Source organism: Anabas testudineus, chromosome 21 (assembly GCF_900324465.2).
Source record: "Anabas testudineus chromosome 21, fAnaTes1.2, whole genome shotgun sequence".
Classification (NCBI taxonomy): Eukaryota; Metazoa; Chordata; class Actinopteri; order Anabantiformes; family Anabantidae; genus Anabas; species Anabas testudineus.
The window spans coordinates 2,671,080-2,696,931 of record NC_046629.1 but is presented as its reverse complement, the minus strand read 5'-3'; the positions used below and the strand labels follow the sequence as shown (position 1 = coordinate 2,696,931).

At 38.8% G+C, this 25,852-nt stretch overlaps 2 protein-coding genes and 1 long non-coding RNA gene across 3 annotated transcripts; all 3 read right to left on the bottom strand.

Annotated features, from left to right (window-relative positions):
- Window positions 1-5,591: 5,591 nt before the first annotated feature.
- LOC113173050 lies at window positions 5,592-6,312 on the bottom strand. Its single transcript, XR_003299809.1, has 3 exons — window positions 6,242-6,312; window positions 5,751-5,830; window positions 5,592-5,606 (listed from the first exon to the last, which is right to left on the bottom strand). It is a non-coding gene; the product is annotated as an uncharacterized LOC113173050 (long non-coding RNA).
- Window positions 6,313-11,600: 5,288 nt separating this feature from the next.
- LOC113173044 (beta-galactoside-binding lectin-like) lies at window positions 11,601-14,449 on the bottom strand. Its single transcript, XM_026376309.1, has 5 exons — window positions 14,278-14,449; window positions 13,092-13,121; window positions 12,601-12,680; window positions 12,293-12,464; window positions 11,601-11,955 (listed from the first exon to the last, which is right to left on the bottom strand). Exons 2-5 carry the CDS (start codon window positions 13,095-13,097, stop codon window positions 11,809-11,811), a joined length of 405 nt encoding a protein of 134 aa, XP_026232094.1. The 5' UTR covers window positions 13,098-13,121; window positions 14,278-14,449; the 3' UTR covers window positions 11,601-11,808.
- Window positions 14,450-24,387: 9,938 nt separating this feature from the next.
- LOC113173045 (beta-galactoside-binding lectin-like) lies at window positions 24,388-25,852 on the bottom strand. Its single transcript, XM_026376310.2, has 4 exons — window positions 25,798-25,852; window positions 25,308-25,387; window positions 25,000-25,171; window positions 24,388-24,693 (listed from the first exon to the last, which is right to left on the bottom strand). The coding sequence occupies exons 1-4, from the start codon at window positions 25,801-25,803 to the stop codon at window positions 24,547-24,549; spliced, it is 405 nt and encodes a 134-aa protein (XP_026232095.1). The 5' UTR covers window positions 25,804-25,852; the 3' UTR covers window positions 24,388-24,546.

Below are 25,852 nucleotides of genomic sequence, written 5' to 3'. Positions count from 1 at the left end.
AAAATGAAGTCCAGTTGCCGAGACTCAACTTCCAGAGAACTTCACCTGTATGACTGAGAATCTTCACCGACATATCTTCTGTTAATTTATCAGGTACATTTGTGAATACCTGAAAGTCTAAGTTACATAATACACTTCTTAGAGGAACACTTGTTTTTTCACATGATATCACCACATCAGTTAAACTTCTGGAATATTAATCTGCTAAGTTAAGTAGCAGAGGAGGTTGTTAATCAGTTTCAGTTGCTTTGGCGTTAATGAAATGAACAACAGGTGAACTAGAGGGCCAACAATGAGATGACCCCTTAAACAGGAATGGATTTACAGGTGGAGGACACTGATGATTTTCTCTCTTCATCTTTCCTGACTGTTTCTCACTAGTTTTGCATTTGACTAAGGTCGGTGTCACTACTGGTATCATGAGGTGATACCTGGACCCTACAGAGGTTGAACAGACTCCAACTCCTCCAGGTTGTCTCATCAGTACGTACCATTGACATAAGGTTTGCTGTGTCTCCCAGCACAGTCTCAAGAGCACAGAGGAGATTCTAGGAGACAGGTTACTGTAGGAGAGCTGGACAGGGCTGTAGAAGGTCCTTAACCCATCAACAGGACCAGTATCTGCTCCTTTGTGAGGAATTGTCACATCCACTACTCACTTCTGGCTTTAGGTTCTTGCTGTTTTTTCTCTTTTCTCTTTCTGCTTCATTATTTTCACCTGTACCTCCTCTAATATATGCAGCCCCCAACTTACACTCCTTGGCCAGATTGTCTGCAGTCATCTTTCCAAGCGACTCTCCACTGTTCTCATTCTTGATTTGTGTTTCTACCGGCTCCGACTCCGGATGGCCGCAGACCTGAATCAGGCTGCTGCTGCATTCTGGATCATCTGGAGGGGTTTAAAAGAGCATGCTGGTTACACCATAGGCCAGGGAATTGCAGTAGTTGAGATGAGATATGACCACAACCTGTACAAAGAGTTGGGTTGTATATTAAGAAAGGTAGATCGGATCTTTCTGATGTTAGGTATGTAAACAGTGGTCCTCATGTTTAAACCAGTCTCTGCATTTTACAGGAGAAATGAAGCAAGTAGAGACAGAGGGAAATAAAAAGGAGGTAAATGAGTTCATGTAAATGACGCATAATCTATGTAGCTGTCAACTGTCGTGCAACTAAAGAAACAAATTAGAAAAGATAACAACAAAATATGTAAAACCTGGACAAATGAACAGCATCCTGCTCAAGCAGCATAAGATCTGTTGGATGAATACACAAGTTCTCTACTACTGTTAATACCATTTAAAAAGGACAGAGAACAAGAAGAGACGAGTGGTTTCACTTTTACTGTGATCTGTTTTTAGAAAATACCACCATATTATTTTACAGTACCCCTCCAGTAATGGTCAGGGTCTCTCCAAAGTCCAAAGACCTGTTCCTTCACAGTCTGTGCACAGAAGAACAAGAAGGCCACTCAGTGGAACCACAGCAGTGTTAGGTTCAGACTTAGATTTGTGGTTTGAACATCAGGTTTTTCACTGTACTGTGTGTTGGAATTTTCTTTTTGTTACAACTGATTTAATTTAATTGCACTTAGGTTAATTGGTGACTCTAAACCAGGGGTCGGTAACCTGCACCTCCGGAGCTGCATGCGGCTCTTTCATCCTTATACTGCGGCTCCGTGACGCTTGGGAAAATAAATTATGATTATTTAATTGAATACAGAATCAAAAATAGAGTGATACTGAGAATCTTCCAAGACCGGACAAACTCCCCGACACCTACATGAACATGTATGTGAGCAGCTATTCTCCATCATGAACTACGTTAGAAACAAACACCGCTCACGCCTCTCAGACTACAGCTTACGTAAAGATGAAAGTGACTTCTTACAGCCCCAATTTGCAGACGCTGTGTGCAGAGGTTCAGGAGCAGGTAAAATAAATATTTATGCAGATATTTTGCAAATATTTTTTTATCATTGTTTAGTGACATAGTGATTTTTTTCCAATTGATTTTTTAAATTCATATCAAGGCTCCGCTACACGCTCCGAAACCCCACAGGCGATATAAGGATGACGGCTCAGGGCATTTTTTGTTTGCTACATGGATAATTTAAGTTCTGCTTTTTAATTCAGTTGAAAGAGACCTTCAACTCGGCGTGTTTTTTCTTGTTGTTTTTTTTGTCATTTTTTGAGAGTTCAAAATGTGTTTATTACATAAATGAAATGTAATTTTCTCTGTAGCACTTCATGGATTTCATAAGCAACAAGCTGTCTACAAATTACTTAGCCCAGCTAACCTTCAAACCTGGGATAAGAGCCAGTCACTCTCTTCCTCTTATTCCACAGGGAGAGGGTATTTGGAACATCCCCTTCGAAGCTTCCCCAAAGCCTATGTTCACTATGTTTGGGGCAATGACCTGATGTTAAAGACAGATACTGAAATGATAATAACGACCAGAAACTCTGATAAAGGATGTTAGTGCTTATTCAAGCTTCAAGCTAAATTAATTTGATCTTTTTACACTGAAAATACTGACGGGAACTCATAGACTCTGCATTCGTCTCTGAGTAGGCCTACGTTGATGCTGATGTTGTGTTTTATTGAAGGTACATGAGAACTCCATTGACACTGACATTCACTGTAAAACTGAAGCACAGAGAAATAAAACATTTACTACATTTTAAAATGGTTCATTATGTTTAAAATGGATCCTTCATAGCCTCAAATTACTGAGGAAAAGTTAGCACGTAGTGTCTCTTGGTCTTTATGTCTGTGATGAAGGTATGAAAACAATGGTCCTCATGTTCAAACCAGTCGGTGCATTTTACAGGAGAAATGAATCAAGTAGAGACAGAGGAAAATAAAAAGTAGTTAAATGAGTTCATGTAAATGAGTTGGAATCTATTCAACTGTCAACTGTTGTGCAACTAAAGAATTAAATGAGAACAAATACCACCCTTCATCATAAAATGTTAATAAAAATGTCAGTGGTTTAGAAAAGATGACAACAAAATATGTAAAACCTGGACAAAATAACAGCATCCTGCACAAGCAGCATAAGATCTGTTGGATGAATACACAAGTACTCTACTACTGTTAATACCATTTAAAAAGGACAGAGAACAAGAAGAGATGAGTGGTTTCACTTTTACTGTGATCTGTTTTAGAAAATACCACCATATTATTTTACAGTACCCCTCCAGTAATGGTCAGGGTCTCTCCAAAGTCCAAAGACCTGTTCCTTCACAGTCTGTGCACAGAAGAACAAGAAGGCCACTCAGTGGAACCACAGCAGTGTTAGGTTCAGACTTAGATTTGTGGTTTGAACATCAGGTTTTTCACTGTACTGTGTGTTGGAATTTTCTTTTTGTTACAACTGATTTGATTAAATTGCACTTAGGTTAATTGGTGACTCTAAACTGTCCATAACTGTGTATGTGAGTGGGAATGTTTGTCTCTGGATGTCCCCCCTGTCCGGGGTGTACCTCTCTTCTTATCTAATGACTGCTGGGATTGGCTGTAGCACACTACATCCCTTAACAGGAAAAGTAGTTCAGATAATAGATGGATAAATATGTTGACCTCATGTTGAATGTTAGGTGATAAATGAAAAGTGTAACTGACATCTCACTGTGCTGTTCTTGTATAACTGTACCAGTTAAACTGTGCTGCAGACAATGACAGCTGTTTGTAGGAACACCAACGTCTCACAGCTCTCTTTCAGAGACTCTGAGGAGTTCAAAGTTCTGTGAACCAGGGAACCCACGAAGTACAGAGGCTCATGTGACCCAAAGAAGCATCAGTGGACTCCAGACAGACAGGAAGTAGAGTGAGAGTGAAGCAGAGAGCTGGAGGTGTCAGAAGCACCAATGATGGAACAGGCTCTTTGAGTACAGGGTCACCTGGAGGAGGTGTGAAATATGTGAGGATACAGGTGGTGGGACTACTTACAAACTACTTACAAACTACTTACAAACTACTTACAAACTACTTACAAACTACTTACAAACTACTTACAAACTACTTACAAACTACTTACAAACTACTTAGCCTGGCTAACCTTCAGACCTGGGAAAAGATCGAGTCATTCTCTTGCCCTTGGGTTTTTGGAACATCTCCTTAGTGAGATATCAGCTCAGGCTGAATTCATTTGATCTTTTTACATTGAACATGTAGAGACATGAACTCAGAGCCTCTGCACTTGTTATTTTGTACTGACTGGTTTCACGTCTATAAAATTTCAGTTTCTGTTGCCCTCTTCTGGTTGGTTACAGTTAACCACATGGTGTTTACATGAGACTGTAATATTTATCATGGTGAAAGACAAATGTGTATATTTTAATAGAAATTACACCAACTCCAAAGAAGTGTATTTAATAAAGCTTTATAGATTTTAATATAATAATTGATAAAGTAAAATTTCAGCAGTGCTCCAGTCCAGTGAACACAGCTAATGTTGTGTTTAAAGGTGTATGGAAAAATGGGAAATGCTATACCACATGTGATTAGTCTTAAGCTGTGATTGGTGTAAAGTCTCATTCTCTGCAGTGTTCATTTCTTCTCCAATCACTCAAATATGTGATGTCACAAAGTTTCCTGAAGACGACATAGTCATAATCTGCAGTAGCTCAGGAGATCACGTCCATTCCTGTTTATTTCACCTAACAATGAAGAAGTCCATTTTGTTATGTGTTTCAGTTTTTTGTAGTCGTCTTAAAACTTTTCTGAACATTATGAAGAAAGAACTGAAGACAGAAAATGATTTTTCACATTTGTGAATCTTGATTTTATTGGTAAATTGCTGAGCACACATTTGTGGACATCATGAGACATCAGACATGAACAAATCCTTTCCACATGTGTAAAGTTGATTGTATTAGTAAATCACTGAGTCTTCTATCACATGTATTCAGGTCAATATGTGATTATTATGTGACTTTATTTGAATTCACTGATTCCTGGGAGGTTTACTTGATCTTAAAACTTGTGATGCGAACATCATGATCAACATAGATCATTGGGTAGATCTCTGCACCGAGGCGATTAGGGAAGTGGAAAACAGTGTTATCTGGGAAAATCACCAAGAACTCAGCAGACTTGAATTCAATGGAAATCTGTAGAGAGATAAATGAAGAATGAGTAACAAGAGACGTAATAACACAAAATTATATCATTATAAATACCTGGAAATATATCAAAAACAAATGTATGTAGTTTTCACAGATCTGTATGAGTTAATAAATTAGTGGTAACATGATGAAGGTCAAGTTATCAGAGGTACAGTGACACACATTCTCCAACAGAGGTCACTAAAAGAAAAGAAGAAGAATGAGACGTGGATTTAAAACAGTAGACACACATGAAGGGTCAGAATAAATATGACACACACACACACACACACAGACACAAAAACAAAAAAACACACACAAACCTCAAACTCCTTTCCTTCTTCAAAGGGAAAGCTTTGGACGCATTGCTCTTCTCCCCAGGTTCCTCCCTGGCAAAAGTTGAAGACCACTTTTCTTATGTAATTAAAGTGGTTAAATCGAGGGTCAACATGCAGAGCTATGTCTCTGTTACTGGAGGCAATATTCACATTAAACCTGAAGCACAAAGAAACAAAATCATTAATAATATTTTATTATGTTTATTTGTAATAATATGTTTCAAACTGATAAGATGACTCAGAGGGTTTGAAACTTTACAGAAACAGTTCAGAAATATTGTTTTACATTATCACCACTTACCGTGCAGCATTCGGTTTAGGAACTCCAGTAATAGTCAGAGTCTCTCCAACGTTAAAGGACGCGTTCTCTAGGGTCAAAACCTGTGGACAGAAGAAGACGATACAGTCAGTTGTTGTGTGATACTAACACCTGTCAGTAACTCCGTCCTCTTATGACCACAAATGTCAGATCTTTGACATATTGTATTTGCAGGTGTCAGGGAGCCAATAATTATTTAGACATTCACCATTTTTGGAATCAAATATTTCTTATAACTGAACCTGCTTTAACTAAATCAAGTCCAGCTGCCACTGAACAACCTGGAAGACTGAGAACCTTCACAGGTATTATCACATCATGTTCTATAGGTATGAACCTGTAAATATTCTAGTCTGTCTAATGTCAGTAATACAGATACAGAGGACAGTTAGACTTTTAAAATATGACCCAACACTCATCACCTACCTGAGGAGTCAGAAAATACACAGAATAAAAAATTAAATAATACTTACTCTCTTACTCATCTTTGCAGATGTCGTTAATAAAAGCTGAAGTGAAATGAGAGTGAGTGTGAATGTTTGTCTGTCTCTACATATCAGTCCTGTGAAAACTAACACAGGGAGTAACCTGCCTCTGGACCAATGACAGTCAACAAGTCTCAGCACTTCCTTAACAGGAAAGGTGGAAAAGATGATGGATTGAATTATCAGGTACATCTGTGAATATTTGAATGTCAGACTCCTGTTAATTCCACCTAACAAGAAGGAGGTCCAGTTGCCGAGACTCAACTTCCAGAGAACTTCACCTGTATGACTGAGAATCTTCACCGACATATTTTCTGTTCATTAATCAGGTACATTTGTGAATACCTGAAAGTCTAAGTTACATAATACACTTCTTAGAGGAACACTTGTTTTTCACATGATATCACCACATCAGTTAAACTTCTGGAGTATTAATCTGCTCAGTTAAATATCAGAGGGGTTGTTAATCAGTTTCAGTCGCTTTGGTGTTAATGAAATGAACAACAGGTGAACTAGAGGGCCAACAATAAGATGACCCCGTAAACAGGAATGGATTTACAGGTGGAGGACACTGATGATTTTCTCTCTTCATCTTTCCTGACTGTTTCTCACTAGTTTTGCATTTGACTAAGGTCGGTGTCACTACTGGTATCATGAGGTGATACCTGGACCCTACAGAGGTTGAACAGACTCCAACTCCTCCAGGTTGTCTCATCAGTACGTACCATTGACAGAAGGTTTGCTGTGTCTCCCAGCACAGTCTCAAGAGCACAGAGGAGATTCTAGGAGACAGGTTACTGTAGGAGAGCTGGACAGGGCTGTAGAAGGTCCTTAACCCATCAACAGGACCAGTATCTGCTCCTTTGTGAGGAATTGTCACATCCACTACTCACTTCTGGCTTTAGGTTCTTGCTGTTTTTTCTCTTTTCTCTTTCTGCTTCATTATTTTCACCTGTACCTCCTCTAATATATGCAGCCCCCAACTTACACTCCTTGGCCAGATTGTCTGCAGTCATCTTTCCAAGCGACTCTCCACTGTTCTCATTCTTGATTTGTGTTTCTACCGGCTCCGACTCCGGATGGCCGCAGACCTGAATCAGGCTGCTGCTGCATTCTGGATCATCTGGAGGGGTTTAAAAGAGCATGCTGGTTACACCATAGGCCAGGGAATTGCAGTAGTTGAGATGAGATATGACCACAACCTGTACAAAGAGTTGGGTTGTATATTAAGAAAGGTAGTTCGGATCTTTCTGATGTTAGGTATGTAAACAGTGGTCCTCATGTTCAAACCAGTCTCTGCATTTTACAGGAGAAATGAATCAAGTAGAGACAGAGGGAAATAAAAAGGAGTGAAATGAGTTCATGTAAATGACGCATAATCTATGTAGCTGTCAACTGTCGTGCAACTAAAGAAACAAATTAGAAAAGATGACAACAAAATATGTAAAACCTGGACAAATGAACAGCATCCTGCACAAGCAGCATAAGATCTGTTGGATGAATACACAAGTACTCTACTACTGTTAATACCATTTAAAATGGAAAGAGAACAAGAAGAGATGAGTGGTTTCACTTTTACTGTGATCTGTTTTAGAAAATACCACCATATTATTTTACAGTACCCCTCCAGTAATGGTCAGGGTCTCCCCAAAGTCCAAAGACCTGTTCCTTCACAGTCTGTGCACAGAAGAACAAGAAGGCCACTCAGTGGAACCACAGCAGTGTTAGGTTCAGACTTAGATTTGTGGTTTGAACATCAGGTTTTTCACTGTACTGTGTGTTGGAATTTTCTTTTTGTTACAACTGATTTAATTTAATTGCACTTAGGTTAATTGGTGACTCTAAACCAGGGGTCGGTAACCTGCACCTCCGGAGCTGCATGCGGCTCTTTCATCCTTATACTGCGGCTCCGTGACGCTTGGGAAAATAAATTATGATTATTTAATTGAATACAGAATCAAAAATAGAGTGATACTGAGAATCTTCCAAGACCGGACAAACTCCCCGACACCTACATGAACATGTATGTGAGCAGCTATTCTCCATCATGAACTACGTTAGAAACAAACACCGCTCACGCCTCTCAGACTACAGCTTACGTAAAGATGAAAGTGACTTCTTACAGCCCCAATTTGCAGACGCTGTGTGCAGAGGTTCAGGAGCAGGTAAAATAAATATTTATGCAGATATTTTGCTAATATTTTTTTATCATTGTTTAGTGACATAGTGATTTTTTTCCAATTGATTTTTTAAATTCATATCAAGGCTCCGCTACACGCTCCGAAACCCCACAGGCGATATAAGGATGACGGCTCAGGGCATTTTTTGTTTGCTACATGGATAATTTAAGTTCTGCTTTTTAATTCAGTTGAAAGAGACCTTCAACTCGGCGTGTTTTTTCTTGTTGTTTTTTTTGTCATTTTTTGAGAGTTCAAAATGTGTTTATTACATAAATGAAATGTAATTTTCTCTGTAGCACTTCATGGATTTCATAAGCAACAAGCTGTCTACAAATTACTTAGTTCAGCTAACCTTCAAACCTGGGATAAGAGCCAGTCACTCTCTTCCTCTTATTCCACAGGGAGAGGGTATTTGGAACATCTCCTTAGAAGCTTCCCCAAAGCCTTTGTTCACTATGTTTGGGGCAATGACCTGATGTTAAAGACAGATACTGAAATGATAATAACGACCAGAAACTCTGATAAATTATGTTAGTGCTTATTCAAGCTTCAAGCTAAATTAATTTGATCTTTTTACATTGAAAATACTGACGGGAACTCATAGACTCTGCATTCGTCTCTGAGTAGGCCTACGTTGATGCTGATGTTGTGTTTTATTGAAGGTACATGAGAACTCCATTGACACTGATATTCACTGTAAAACTGAAGCACAAAGAAATAAAACATTTACTACATTTTAAAATGGTTCATTATGTTTTAAATGGATCCTTCATAGCCTCAAATTACTGAGGAGAAGTTAGCACGTAGTGTCTCTTGGTCTTTATGTCTGTGATGAAGGTATTAAAACAATGTTCCTCATGTTCAAACCAGTCGGTGCATTTTACAGGAGAAATGAATCAAGTAGAGACAGAGGAAAATAAAAAGGAGTGAAATGAGTTCATGTAAATGAGTTGGAATCTATTCAACTGTCAACTGTTGTGCAACTAAAGAATTAAATGAGAACAAATACCACCCTTCATCATAAAATGTTAATGAAAATATCAGTGGTTTAGAAAAGATGACAACAAAATATGTAAAACCTGGACAAATGAACAGCATCCTGCACAAGCAGCATAAGATCTGTTAGATGAATACACAAGTACTCTACTACTGTTAATACCATTTAAAATGGAAAGAGAACAAGAAGAGATGAGTGGTTTCACTTTTACTGTGATCTGTTTTTAGAAAATACCACCATATTATTTTACAGTACCCCTCCAGTAATGGTCAGGGTCTCTCCAAAGTCCAAAGACCTGTTCCTTCACAGTCTGTGCACAGAAGAACAAGAAGGCCACTCAGTGGAACCACAGCAGTGTTAGGTTCAGACTTAGATTTGTGGTTTGAACATCAGGTTTTTCACTGTACTGTGTGTTGGAATTTTCTTTTTGTTACAACTGATTTGATTAAATTGCACTTAGGTTAATTGGTGACTCTAAACTGTCCATAACTGTGTATGTGAGTGGGAATGTTTGTCTCTGGATGTCCCCCCTGTCCGGGGTGTACCTCTCTTCTTATCTAATGACTGCTGGGATTGGCTGTAGCACACTACATCCCTTAACAGGAAAAGTAGTTCAGATAATAGATGGATAAATATGTTGACCTCATGTTGAATGTTAGGTGATAAATGAAAAGTGTAACTGACATCTCACTGTGCTCTTCTTGTATAACTGAACCAGTTAAACTGTGCTGCAGACAATGACAGCTGTTTGTAGGAACACCAACGTCTCACAGCTCTCTTTCAGAGACTCTGAGGAGTTCAAAGTTCTGTGAACCAGGCAATTGATGAAGTACATTGTCACCTGGAGGAGGTGTGAAATATGTGAGGATGCAGGTGGTGGGACTCAAAGAAATGGATAAAATAGGAAAACGTGCTGCAGCGAATCGTCTTTTTGGAACATCTCTGGCAAGCAGACTTCAACCACATCAGATTCCTGGTCCAAGCTGTCTATAAATTATTTAGCCCAGATAACCTTCAGACCTTGGATAAGAGCCAGTCACCCTCATGCTCCTGTTCCACTGGGAGAGGGTTACATGTTCACTATGTTTGGGGCAACGACCTGATGCTAAAGACAGATACTGAAATGATAATAATGACCATAAACTCCAGTAAATGATGTCAGTGATCATTCAAGCTTCAAGCTAAATTAATTAGATCTTTTTATATTGAACATCTACAGACAAGAACTCAGAGACTGTGCACTTGTTATTTTGTACTGACTGGTTTCATGTCTGTGATATTTCAGTTTCTGTTGCCCTCTTCTGGTTGGTTGGTTACAGTTAACCACATTGTGTTTACATGAGGCTGTAATATTTATCACATTAAAAGAAAAATTAGTACATTTTAAAGAGAAATACAGCAACTTCACAGAAGTGTATTTAATAAAGCTTTATAGTTTTTGAGATAATAATTGATAAAGTTAATTTTCAGCAGTGCTCCAGTCCAGTGAACACAGCTAATGTTGTGTTTAAAGGTGTGTGGAAAAAATGGAAAATGCTATACCACATGTGATTAGTCTTAAACTGTGATTGGTGTAAAGTCTCATTCTCTGCAGTGTTCATTTCGTCTCCAATCACTCAAATATGTGATGTCATAAAGTGTCTTGAAGACAACATAGTCATAATCTGCAGTAGCTCAGGAGATCACGTCCATTCCTGTTGATTCCACCTTATAATAAGAAAGTCCAGTTGACAAAACTCAACTTCCAGAGAACTTAGTCCAGAGAGGAACAACAAGAAATAAATGACCTAAATAGGGATTCTGATGAGAGTTAGTCCCCCACTTCCTTACAGAGGGAGGGGACGAGTTAAACAGTTTGATGGTCACAGGTAAAAATGATCTCCTGTGGTTCTCTGTGGAGCACTTAATGTGATCAGTCTCTGGCTGTACAATGTGCAGTGAGTGGGAGGGATTGTCGAGGACTGAGAGGAGTTTGAGACTACATGATCTACATGTTGTAGCTGAGAGGAGGATGCTGTCCAAACTCAATTTACCTCGGGGCCGCGGGATGCAGAGTCTGGGTGAGGCTGGGCCGCATCGTACTTAAAGTCTGAGGTACACATTTTGTTATCTGTTTCAGTTTTTTGTAAACTTTTCTGAATATTATGAAAAAAAAAGTGAAGACAAAAAATGATTTTTCACATTTGTGAATCTTGATTTTATTGGTAAATTGCTGAGCACACTTTTGTGGACATCATGAGACATCAGACATGAACAAATCCTTTCCGCTTGTGTAAAGTTGATTGTATTAGTAAATCACTGAGTCTTCTATCACATGTATTCAGGTCAATATGTGATTATTATGTGACTTTATTTGAATTCACTGATTCCTGGGAGGTTTACTTGATCTTAAAACTTGTGATGCGAACATCTTCATCAACAAAGATCATTGGGTAGATCTCTGCACCGAGGCGATTAGGGAAGCGGGAAACAGAGTCGTCTGGTAAAATCACCAAGAACTCAGCAGACTTGAATTCAATGGAAATCTGTAGAGAGATAAATGAAGAATGAGTAACAAGAGACGTAATAACACAAAATCATATCATTATAAATACCTGGAAATATATTAAAAACAAATGTATGTAGTTTTCACAGATCTGTATGAGTTAATAAATTAGTGGTAACATGATGAAGGTCAAGTTATCAGAGGTACAGTGACACACATTCTCCAACAGAGGTCACTAAAAGAAAAGAAGAAGAATGAGACGTGGATTTAAAACAGTAGACACACATGAAGGGTCAGAATAAATATGACACACAGACACACACACACACACACACACACACACACACACACACACACACACACACACACACACACACCTCGAACTCCTTTCCTTCTTCAAAGGGAAAGCTTTGTCCGTAGCTCCATTTACCCCAGGTTCCTCCCTGGCAAGAGTTGAAGACCACTTTTCTTATGTCATCATTGTGGTTAAATCGAGGGTTGACATGCAGAGCTATGTCACTGTCACTGGAGCAGATATTCACAATAAAGCTGCAGCACAAAGAAATAAAAACATTCATTATATTTTAAAATTGTTCATTATGTTTCAAACTGATAAGATGACTCAGAGGGTTTGAAACTTTAGAGAAACAGTTCAGAAATATTGTTTTACATTATCACCACTTACTTTTTAGCATTCGGTTTAGGAACTCCAGTAATAGTCAGAGTCTCTCCAACGTTAAAGGACGCGTCCATTAGGGTCAAAACCTGTGGACAGAAGAAGACGATACAGTCAGTTGTTGTGTGATACTAACACCTGTCAGTAACTCCGTCCTCTTATGACCACAAATGTCAGATCTTTGACATATTGTATTTGCAGGTGTCAGGGAGCCAATAATTATTTAGACATTCACCATTTTTGGAATCAAATATTTCTTATAACTGAAGCTGCTTTAACTAAATCAAGTCCAGCTGCCACTGAACAACCTGGAAGACTGAGAACCTTCACAGGTATTATCACATCATGTTCCATAGGTATGAACCTGTAAATATTCTAGTCTGTCTAATGTCAGTAATACAGATACAGAGGACAGTTAGACTTTTAAAATATGACCCAACACTCATCACCTACCTGAGGAGTCAGAAAATACACAGAATAAAAAATTAAATAATACTTACTCTCATCTTTGCAGATGTCGTGAATAAAAGCTGAAGAGAAATGAGAGTGACTGTGAATGTTTGTCTGTCTCTTTATATCAGTCCTGTGGAAACTAACTCAGGAAGTAACCTGCCTCTGGACCAATGACAGTCAACAAGTCTCAGCACTCCCTTAACAGAAAAGTAAATCTGTGAATATTTGAAATTCACAATTCCTGTTGATGACACCTAACAAGAAGGAGGTCCATTTGCCAAAACTCAACCTCTGTAGCAACTTTAGTATGAAAGAAGGCAAGAGATACTAAAACAGGACAAGGGTTCATAGTAATGACAGGAGTAGTAGATGGCTCCTGGGTCTCAAAGTTGTAACAAGTGATAAACACAGACCTGTAGTGAAAATTTGTGGTCTCAACAGAAATGCGTGTTTTCCTTGAAATGGTTCATCATACTGAGTCCTTCTTTGAATTTGAAGGAAGGGGAAAATGTCTACGACACTTCCAGAGAACTTTTTTAAATGCACTTATATAGCACAAATTCATGTACTGGGCCAGCAACATGAAGGTAGCAGACGCTAACAGGCTGAACAAACTTGTGAGTTGTCTTAAAACCCTCTTTAATGTTGCAGCTCTGTGATCCACAGAGAGTAATAAATGTTTAAACAACAGACTTAAAGAACTGAAGACAGAAAATAGTTTTTTCACATCAGTAAATCTTGATTTTATTGGTACATTCTTTAACCCACTTCTGTGGACATCATGAGACATCAGACATGTAAATCACCAAGTTCTCTATCACTCATATTCTAAACCTTGTACACTTAATGTAGTGCAAAACAACCCTGGACCCCTGTGTTCACACACACAACCACTCAAATTTCCTCATTTTGCACTTTCTCATGCATCTTTGCAGAAAGAGGAAAGTCGCTTGTACATCATATCAACCACAGTTTTTCTTCACAGCCAGTTTCATCTATAAAAGAAAAATTTCTTCACTTTGCGTTTAAACATTAAAAGGTCACAATACAAAATTTCTTCTACAGTTAAAAAAAAAAATCATATTATAAATACCTGGAAATATATTAAATACAAATTTATATAGTTTTCACAGATCTGATTGAGTTAATACATTAGTGGAAACATGATGAAGGTCAACAGTAGACACGTGCCAGGTTAAAATAAATATGACACACACACACACACACACTAACCTTGAACTTCTGTCCTCTGTAAAAACGAAAGCCTTCCACGATTAACTCCTCAGCTCACTTGAAGACCACATGTCCATAGCAGTGAAATTGAGGGTTGCCTACCTTGCTGTTCTGAACAAAGATACCGGTAGAAAACACCTGGTCCTGATATTACTGAGTTAAAGGACACAACTATTTGACTAGAACATTTGTTTGTTGAGTACAAATGTACGTTATTGCTAAAAATAAAACCACAAGAACCAAGAAGAGGGAAGTAGTGTCAGTTTTACTCAATGTGGGAACTCCATTAATGGTCGGGTACTTCCCAACCTCGAAAGAGGCATTTACTAGATTCATAATCTGTGAAATAAAAGAAGAAGACGATAAACAAGATATAGAGGGGACTGTGTGTGTGTGTGATGTTACATTTAAAGGACATACAGATTATATGGACGTTTGCTGCTTTGCTGAACTGTAGTAACTAATCCCAGTGTTAAAATCTAACATTTTGTAGTAAAATATTTCAATCTTTTATCAGTATTTAATTAGTGATGAAATGATAAAGGTCAACAGCAGAGACACATGCAGGGTTAGAATAAATATGACACACAAACACATTCATTACATTTTAAAACGGTTTATCGTGTTTAAGCTGGGACAGACCTCAGCATTCATCTAACAGGAAAAGATTATTAAGATGAATGAAAGACATAAAACACTGAAGCTACATTAACATGTAATCATTGAGTGATAAAAGGTTATATAGAGGATTGTCTTCATCTTCAGGTCAATGCATTTTACAGGACAAATGAAGAAAGTAGAGACAGAGAGAAACATAAAGGAAAAAATCACAGAAGATCTGTTTGTATCAGTTGTATATTAAACATCAGCTGTGATGTAACCAAAGAAACAAAACAACAGGAATCATCATTTGTTGGGATTTATTGAAAACAGTTTGAAGAAATATGACATCAGTCTTTTGGTTTTACTGCTTCTGCTGCCTTGTTGTTCTGAACAAAGATACCTGTAGAAAACACCTGGTCCTGACTTCAATACTGGATTCAGCATACCTGCTGCTCCTCCTATGTTAGGCGTATCAAATCACTTCCTGTTGTCAACGCTGACTCGCTATTCAGTTGCTCTGTTTGTTGTCACATGTTTAGTTTTTCCTCTGCCTCCTTTGGTGAGAAGGGGATTTGTAATAAATGTAGTTTATTTTCAGCATTGGAGGCGAGTTTGACTGATTTGGGACTCGGCTCAGCAGCGTGGAAAATAAGCCAGCTAGCATAGGTCCCAGAGTTTATTAGACGACCTAAACCCTGACATGTCAGAGTGGAGCCCAGGACGCAGAGACGCAGTCTTACACACCTCTCTGCAGCTTCCTTACAGCCGTCACCCCCCAAAAACTACTATAACCCTATAGAGACAGTGTCTGCTCCCCGAGTACCTAAATTATTTATATCTAAAACTAACACGAGGAGTGATTCATAAAAACCTAATAAAAATAAAGACGACTCCTCTCTTAGAACAAAATAACAAGAAAACAATCAAATGTGGACTTTTAAATATCAGATCTCTCCAGTCTAAATCCCTGTTAGTAAATGATTTGATAACTGACCATCAGATAGACTTATTCTGTCTTACTGAAACCTGGCTGCAGCAGGATGAATATGTCTCTCTGAATGAGTCGACCCCCTCAAGTCATGTTAATTATCATGTTCCTAGAAGCACAGGTCGGGGTGGAGGAGTAGCAGCAATCTTCCACTCAAGTTTGTTAATCAACCCCAGACCTAAACATAGTTTGAATTCATTTGAGAGCCTCACTCTTAGCCTCTCTGATCCTAACTGGAAAAATCGAAAACCAGTCCAGTTTGTTATTGTGTACCGTCCTCCTGTCCCTTACTCTGAGTTTTTAACTGAATTCTGAGGGTTTCTATCTGATTTAGTTCTTAGTGCAGATAAAGTCATTATAGTGGGTGACTTTAATATCCATGCAGATGTTGATGATAACTACCTCAACACAACAGAAATTTTTTCTCCTCACTTATAAATCCCTTAATAATCAGGTTCCATCTTATCTCAAAGAACTCATAGTTCCATATCTTCTAAGCAGAACTCTCCGTTCTCAGACTGCAGGTTTACTTGTGGTTCCTAGAGTTTCCAAATGTAGAATGGGAGGCAGAGCCTTTAGCTACCAAGCCCCTCTCCTGTGGAACCAGCTCCCAGTTCAGGTTCTGGAGGCAGACACCCTCTCTACATTTAAGACTAGACTTAAAACTTTCCTTTTTTATAAATCTTATCGTTAGAGATGGATCAGGTGACTCTGAACCATCTCTTAGTTCTGCTGCTATAGGTTAGTCTGCTGGGGGACCTCTACTGATACACTGAGCTCCTCTCCTCTCTCCTTTCTCCTCTATCCATTTAAATGCCACCATTTCATGTCATTAACTTTGTGTCTTCTCTCTCTTTTAGTTGTGTTTCCTCCTCTCTGTCTCCCTCTCTCTGTACTTTTCTGCAGGTATCCTCGGCCTGGAGCTGTACATCTCCAGAATCCAGTTCACCTGTCCAGTGTTCTTGATGCTTGTTGTTGTCTTTATTGCCTGCTGTTCTTTTCTCTCTTCTCGTTCCACTCACCCTAACCGGTCGAGGCAGATGGCCGCCCACTATGAGCCTGGTTCTGCTGGAGGTTTCTTCCTCTAAAGCAGTGCTTCTCAATTATTTTTTGTTACCCCCGTGACACAGTATACCTACCCATCTTTCCTCGTTTCCCACCGTAGCCAAGCGCTACATAACCTTCGTCATATTTCCTCGTCTTTTGGGCGACTTTCGTTTCTCTCATTACCTCTCTCTCTCTTTCTCTTTCTTTTCGTCCCTGTTAAATATTTTCCTTGTTGTCTCTTGAGGATTTGTTCACTACACTTCAAACCTCCCGCTCTATGCAGTGCGCATACGCGGATATTCAAGTACGACCAACCTGTGAGTGAGGGGGTGTTGATTTACACCCCCTCACTCAAACCACTTGTCTTCTCTGTCTAAAATGTGAACATTGTTGTCCTCAAGTAAATGTTTGTCCTTTGTCCTTTAGAAGTAAGTCCAGTTGACACAACTTCTAGCTAACTTCGCTTATCTTTACTGCGACATTTGATTGTGTCACAGGGCCTGGATCAGACTCCATAACCAGAGACCACTCGGGAACCAGAATGGGTTTAAAGAGGTTTATTACAAAAAGAAACACAATGATAATGTGATGAGCTCCTGTTGAATACTGAAGTAATATGATGATACTCACTGAAGTATTGTACGGCAAGTGGTTGACCAGATTGAGAGTAGTGATGCGAACTGGGTGACCCAGAAGAGGTGTAGAGGTGAGAGGTGATCCTGATGTCACAACCAAGATGGCCGGCTCAGATCACAGAACTTGTGGAGTTGAGGGAAACAGGTGGAATTAGAACATTTCGGGACACAGGGCTTGAACCCAAGGGCTGGTTTCAGGGAAGTGAAAAGTCAATGCAGAAGCACCACGATCAAACAAGCTGACATTCACAATCCAAATATCCAGAGTGATAATGCAGTCAGAGATCATACACAGAAGACCTGTTCCAATAGGTGGTTGACAGAGCAGGTCTAAAAGCAGAGTACAGGAGAAGGTCTGAAGTCATACACAGAGAGGTCCAACAAGAAGGCAAAGTAGGACACTGGAAAACAAGAGGGAACTGGAAACAGGATCGGGTCAGGTTCAGGGAGGAAGGCAAGGTGAGAAGGAGAGTAGTTCAGGTAAGGGGAATAGACTCATGGTACGAGGTTTAAGGAGAAGCAGATCCCGGTAATGGAGAACGCAAGTCCTATCCTGGGAGACAGAAAAAGGAATAATACAGTTCAGGGAGGAATACACTCATGGTACCGGAAGTTTAGCTAGAGGCTGGTCAGAAGGCATGTCCAGTGAGGGGGGAGTCCGTGACAATAAGAGCATTACATTAAACAAGGCAGAGACAAGCTTGTGATGCTTGTTAACATGCTTCTGTCAGATCAACTAGTTCAGCCTGTGCAGAATAGTGTGATGCTGATCTGCCCAAGTCCATCCAGTCTCTGCAGAGTCACATTAACAGTTCAAGGTCAGGATGAATCTCTTGTCTCTGTCTCGTTAAAATCCTGGAGTGAAGCTCAGCGTTTCTTCGTCCTCTGACTAAAAGTAACATTAAACACTAAAATCAAACTGTTAATGTCAGTTCCTATTTAATAAATCTGGTTTAATCCACAATCATATTTAAAAGAAAGGTTTGATGTCACATGTCTGAGACCTGGAATAAACCTGAGGCTTACTCACTTTAAGTCCTGCCCTCCTGGAGGACAAGACCGGACCCCCACCAGTGGTTGTGACGGGGGTCCAGTCTTACACCAGCGTGCTGATCTGACACTCTGAAACCTCTCCCTCTTCCTAAACTATCTACCCTTGAATACACACTAGTCAGTACTGACCCTTCTTATCTCCAGTCTCCAAGTGTACAATCTGATCGTCTCTGACCATAAAACCATTTTGATCATTTCAATCCTTCATCTAATTCCAAACCACAACACTGAAATAAAACATTAATCCTCCAGATGAAATGCTGACGTTACAAATCTGTCCATTGTCCCACAATTCACCTCAGTAGGTGAATCAGTGAACTATTAGACTAACAACATCACAAAGAGGAGCAGTGCAATAGTTTTATTCCACATTTTACAACCAAAGTAGAACCTATTCACTTCTCACTTTCTGTTTCCAGTCCACCACCTCTGGACCTGCTCACATCAAAACCTGAACGCTGTCTCTCACTGTTTTCTGTCACCACAGCAGAGAAGTTGAGGGTTTTATACATGAAGAGACAGAGCTGTCTGTCACAGAGCGATGAACCTCAGTCAGAGCTCTTTATAGAAACAATACATGGTTTTACACAACACGACAGAGCTGAGATACATTCAGTGACTTGAACTTGAATCAGTTCACATCAATGTTCCCTTTTTGTTTTCCAAATTGTTTCTGTTCTATGTCACAACCAGCTCAAATGTTCGAGGCAGAATCTAATTTATTTACAAAATAAAAATAAAAAGATGAGATGTGAAAACCCCCAAAAATATAAATCAAACAGAGGTTTTCACGAGAAGCTCATAAGATTTTACACAGATTTTAATAGTAGCTGGAAGGTGTGTGTTCAAACCAGGTGTTCCCAGTCAGCACCACTGGACAGCCCCGCCCACCAATCACCTGTACCTGCAAGAGAGAAACAAACCAGGTTCAGAGACCAGAGAGATGATCGTCCTTGTAAACCACTAGATGTCACCACTGCTGCATTAATGTAAAGTGAAGCTGGAAACACTTCACATGATTTTCTTTTCATTTTCTCTACGAATCTGGACAAAAGTATATTTAAAATGTTGTTTATGCATTTTTTAAAACACAGCTCTTCTGAAAATGCAACATCAGTTATGTTTACACCAGAATCTGTCTGTGTTATTCTGCACGTGTGGTACTTTGACTTTGAATAATCTGCATTAGATTCTGTTTTTCTTTTATCTAATGTATCTGATTTTGTTCATTCAGTGGTTATCAATGGTTATCAATGGTTATCCAAACCTTCTTATGATTTGCTTATAACTGTGAATAATTCTAATTCTCTGAAATCAGAATCTGAAAGTTAATTAAAAGACAACAGCCCACACAGAGCATGTATTAACTACATCACCACATGTCCTTTATGTGCTGAAATGTGGACTAAGATTCTACATTTAAGATTTGAAATACACAGTTGTCTTAGTGGAGTACTTATTTTAATACTGAAAAAATGGAGATGGCTGAAGACAGCTTGTAATTATTTAGGCTTAGATGCTTTACAGCCCACAACTGAAGTGACTGTTAGATCCTTTAGAAAAGTTTATTCAAATATTCCTCATTTAAATCATGTTCACGTGTTTGTGTGTGTGGTTTCTGAAAGAAATACAAAATACAAAATCCACGATAAGCAGCAACAATTACAACTTTTTATCAAGATGTTTTCTCCTAACTTTGAGTATGACTGAATTTATTGTTCACATGTTCACATTTCACTGCCACAAGATGGAGCCCTCACATCACAACAACTCTTTCTACTAAATTGTCTCAGTTAAAGCAAATGTCAGTCTGTTAAACCACTAAATCAACCATATTAATTAATGATACTTGGAATTAGTACAAACAATAACTTCACTCAAAGATAAATACAGAATATATCTATCAGATTAAAGAGCTGTAAAATACAGTTTCGAAGATGTGCAGGCTGTCAATGATCAATTCCCCTTAATTAGTCCTATTTAGCAGAAACAGCGAGAAAACAACGAAAAACCATAAAATCAGGAACAGAAACATAAATTTACATAACAAACTATAATAAGTGACTTACAGTTTGATGGACGCACAACAACAGATACAATGAACTTAACGGTACTTCTACTTGTAGTGGAACATTGTTCTGGTCAGGTACTTGTACTTTACTTAATTATCATGTTCCTAGAAGCAGAACAGGTCGGGGTGGAGGAGTAGCAGAAATCTTCTACTCAGACTTATTAATCGACTCCAGAACTAAACATAGTTTGAATTCATTTGAGAGCCTCACTCTTAGCCTCTCTGAATCAGTCCTGTTTGTTATTGTGTACCTTCCTCCTTTAGTTTTTAACTGAATTCTCAAAGTTTCTATCTGATTTAGTTCTTAGTGCAGAAGAAGCTACAGATTTGTGAATTGTACCATGGAGCTAACTTCCTCTGATTCACTAGTTTCTTTTTCAGAGGAGTAACAGTATCGAGTATTGTTCCGAGTGAGACTGCACTACATTTTAAAATGGATCATTGTGTTTAAAATGGATCCTTCATAGCCTCAAATTACTGAGGAAATCTTTCTGTCTTTATGTCTGTGTTGTAGGTATGTAACCAATGTTCCTCGTGTTCAAACCAGTCGGTGCATTTTACAGGAGAAATGAAGCAAGTAGAGATACAGAGAAACTATAAGGAGTTAAACAAGAACAGGTACATTAGTTGGAATCTATTCATCTGTCTGAAGTACACTCCCAGGTATTTGTACTCAGATAAACCTCCTCCCCCTGTATAGAGAGACAGGTGACAGGACTCCATCACCAGCTCCTTTGTTTTACTGATCTTAAGTAAAACACTAGATCCACAGGAGTTGTCTTAAAACCCCCTTCAATGTTGCAGCTCTGTGATCCACAGAGAGTAAATGTTTAAACAACAGACTTAAAGAACTGAAGACAGAAAATAGTTTTTTCACATTAGTAAATCTTGATTTTATTGGTACATTCTTGAACCCACTTCTGTGGACATCATGAGACATCAGACATGCAAATCACTAAGTTCTCTATCACATGTATTCTAAATTTAAAAGCACAGGTCAATTTGTGATTCTACTGTGACCTTTTATTCACTGATTCCTGGGAGGTTTACTTGATCTTGACGTATGAGATGTGAACATGGAACTCAGTAAAGTTGAATCTAATGGCATCTGTACAGAGAGATAAGAGAAGAATAAATAACAAGAGACGTAATAACACAAAATCATATCATTATAAATACCTGGAAATATATCAAAAACAAATGTATGTAGTTTTCACAGATCTGTATGAGTTAATAAATTAGTGGTAACATGATGAAGGTCAAGTTATCAGAGGTACAGTGACACACATTCTCCAACAGAGGTCATTAAAAGAAAAGAATAAGAATGAGACGTGGATTTAAAACAGTAGACACACATGAAGGGTCAGAATAAATATGACACACACACACACACACACACACACACACACAGACACACACACACACACACACACACACACACACACACACACACAGACACACACACACACACACACACACACACACACACACACACACACACCTCGAACTCCTTCCCTTCTTCAAAGGGAAAGCTTTGGCCATAGTTATTTTTACCCCAGTTGCCCCCCTGGCGAGCAGTGACGAGCACTTTTGACATGCAGAGCTATGTCACTGTCACTGAAGCAGATATTCACATTAAACCTGAAGCACAAAGAAACCAAAACATTCATCATACATCAAGCAGTGTGACATGACCTCATGTTTGTATTGATTGTTGGGTCCACAATAACCACAACACTTTTCATACGTGGAAAGACAAACACAATAAAGCACAACAAGGACACTCTTTGGCCTTTTTACTTGCAAGGGGAGCCGGCCTGAGGTCTTAGCATCATAAATGCTTCACCCAGGAATTTCCAACTCCGACTCTGTCCGTCCCCCCTTTGTGACAGCTTTTTATTACAAATGAGACACACACTGAAGTTAGAGATGTGGGCTGGTATGGTTAAAGGATGATCATTTTACAAGGAAAAGAACTCCATACAAGGATAAAACACTGCTCACAGGTGTATAGCAACAAGAACTGGTCAACTCTGAGACTGCTGACCTTTTTCTGACCTTTCCTGCTTTGTGTCTGTGTGCAGAGTGCAGCATCAGCAGAGTATAACATGTTCCTGTTGCTGACAGGATTAAACATCAAACACATGTATCCTTCATAATGACAAGAAGTAAGAAACAAGAAATTAGCCTTATGAGTAAAGTAACATTGTAATAAGAAAATTATAAATCAGTGAGTGAATCATTTTTACTCTAACATTGATGCTGCAAATAGTGACATACAGACACATGAGGAATGTTAGGTGATAAATGAAAAGTGTAACTGACACCTCACTGTGCTCTTCTTGTATAACTGAACCAGTTAAACTGTGCTGCAGACAATGACAGCTGTTTGTAGGAACACCAACGTCTCACAGCTCTCTTTCAGAGACTTGAGGAGTTCAAAGTTCTGTGAACCAGGGAACCCACGAAGTACAGAGGCTCATGTGACCCAAAAGAAGCATCAGTGGACTCCAGACAGACAGGAAGTAGAGTGAGAGTGAAGCAGAGAGCTGGAGGTGTCAGAAGCACCAATGATGGAACAGGTTCTTTGAGTACAGGGTCACCTGGAGGAGGTGTGAAATATGTGAGGATACAGGTGGTGGGACTACTTACAAACTACTTACAAACTACTTACAAACTACTTAGCCTGACTAATCTTCAGACCTGGGATAAGAACCAGTCACTCTCTTGCTCTTGTTTTTGGAACATCTCCTTAGCAGCTCCCCCAAAGCCCATGTACACTATGTTTGGGGCAATGACCTGATGCTAAAGACAGACATACTGATATGATAATAATGACCATAAACACCAGTAAATGATGTTAGTGATCATTCAAGCTTCAAGCTAAATTCATTTGATCTTTTTACATTGAACATCTAGAAACTCAGAGACTGTGCACTTGTTACTGACTGGTTTCACGCCTGTGATATTTCAGTTTCTGTTGCCCTCTTCTGGTTGGTTGAATGGTTACAATATTTTTTTTAATAGTGATAATAATGAATACTTTATTGATCCCTTTGGGGAAATTGTGGGTGGACAGCTGCTAGACGGTATGTCAGCACTACACTATGGGGTTTTGGTGTTTTGTCCAAGGACACTTCAGCAAGTAGCCTGGAGGAGCCAGGAATTGAACCACTCACCGTGGGGTTCATAGATGACTGCTGTACCCCCTGAGCTACTGCCGGCACCAAATTTATCACTTGGAAAGAAAAAATAGTAGATTTTAAAAGAAAATAAACCAACTTCACAGAAGTGTATTTAATAAAGATTTATAGATTTTAAGACAACAATTGATAAGAACAAAAAAATAATAAATGACATAAATAATGTGACAGGACTCCCAGATTTCCTGAAGTCCATCACCAGCTCCTTTGTTTTACTGATGTAGAGTTATTAATGGTTTAGTCCATTTTACTCCACACAACTGTCCACCACCCTCTGGTACTCTGTGATGTCTCCACCCTGAATACATCCTCCAACTGCAGAGTCATCAGAACTTCTGAAGCTAGTAGAACTCTGAGTAGTACTTAAAGTCTGAGGTACACATTTTGTTATCTGTTTCAGTTTTTTGTAGTCGTCTTAAAACTTTTCTGAACATTATGAAGAAAGAACTGAAGACAGAAAATGATTTTTCACATTTGTGAATCTTGATTTTATTGGTAAATTGCTGAGCACACATTTGTGGACATCATGAGACATCAGACATGAACAAATCCTTTCCACATGTGTAAAGTTGATTGTATTAGTAAATCACTGAGTCTTCTATCACATGTATTCAGGTCAATATGTGATTATTATGTGACTTTATTTGAATTCACTGATTCCTGGGAGGTTTACTTGATCTTAAAACTTGTGATGCGAACATCGTAATCAACAAAGATCATTGGGTAGATCTCTGCACCGAGGCGATTAGGGAAGCGGAAAACAGAGTTATCTGGTAAAATCACCAAGAACTCAGCAGACTTGAATTCAATGGAAATCTGTAGAGAGATAAATGAAGAATGAGTAACAAGAGACGTAATAACACAAAATCATATCATTATAAATACCTGGAAATATATCAGAAACAAATGTATGTAGTTTTCACAGATCTGTATGAGTTAATAAATTAGTGGTAACATGATGAAGGTCAAGTTATCAGAGGTACAGTGACACACATTCTCCAACAGAGGTCACTAAAGAAAAGAAGAAGAATGAGACGTGGATTTAAAACAGTAGACACACATGAAGGGTCAGAATAAATATGACACACACACACACACACACACACACACACACACACACACCTCGAACTCCTTTCCTTCTTCAAAGGGAAAGCTTTGGCTGAAGTGCTCTTTACTCCAGGTTCCCTTCTGGCGAGAGGCGAAGACCACTTTCTTCACGTAATCAGCATAGTTAAATCGAGGGTTGACATGCAGAGCTATGTCACTGTCACTGAAGCCGATATTCACATTAAACCTGAAGCACAAAGAAATAAAAATATTAATTATATTTTTAAATTGTTCATTATGTTTAAAACTGATAAGATGACTCAGAGGGTTTGAAACTTTACAGAAACAGTTCAGAAATATTGTTTTACATTATCACCACTTACTGTGCAGCATTCGGTTTAGGAACTCCAGTAACAGTCAGAGTCTCTCCAACGTTAAAGGACGCGTTCTCTAGGGTCAAAACCTGTGGACAGAAGAAGACGATACAGTCAGTTGTTGTGTGATACTAACACCTGTCAGTAACTCCGTCCTCTTATGACCACAAATGTCAGATCTTTGACATATTGTTTTTGCAGGTGTCAGGGAGCCAATAGTTATTTAGACATTCACCATTTTTGGAATCAGATATTTCTTATAACTGAACCTGCTTTAACTAAATCAAGTCCAGCTGCCACTGAACAACCTGGAAGACTGAGAACCTTCACAGGTATTATCACATCATGTTCCATAGGTATGAACCTGTAAATATTCTAGTCTGTCTAATGTCAGTAATACAGATACAGAGGACAGTTAGACTTTTAAAATATGACCAACACTCATCACCTACCTGAGGAGTCAGAAAATACACAGAATAAAAAATGAAATAATACTTACTCTCATCTTTGCAGATGTCGTTAATAAAAGCTGAAGTGAAATGAGAGTGACTGTC

What these genes read in the sequence shown, in the direction of transcription:
- LOC113173044 (XM_026376309.1), bottom strand. An exon ending in CCTAAACCGAATGCTAAAAA is followed by an intron (nt 12,465 to 12,600) that starts GTAAGTGGTGAT and finishes TTTGTGCTGCAG; the next exon opens with CTTTATTGTGAATATCTGCT. An exon ending in AAGAAGGAAAGGAGTTCGAG is followed by an intron (nt 11,956 to 12,292) that starts GTGTGTGTGTGT and finishes ATCTCTCTACAG; the next exon opens with ATTTCCATTGAATTCAAGTC.
- LOC113173045 (XM_026376310.2), bottom strand. An exon ending in CCTAAACCGAATGCTGCACA is followed by an intron (nt 25,172 to 25,307) that starts GTAAGTGGTGAT and finishes TTTGTGCTTCAG; the next exon opens with GTTTAATGTGAATATCGGCT. An exon ending in AAGAAGGAAAGGAGTTCGAG is followed by an intron (nt 24,694 to 24,999) that starts GTGTGTGTGTGT and finishes ATCTCTCTACAG; the next exon opens with ATTTCCATTGAATTCAAGTC.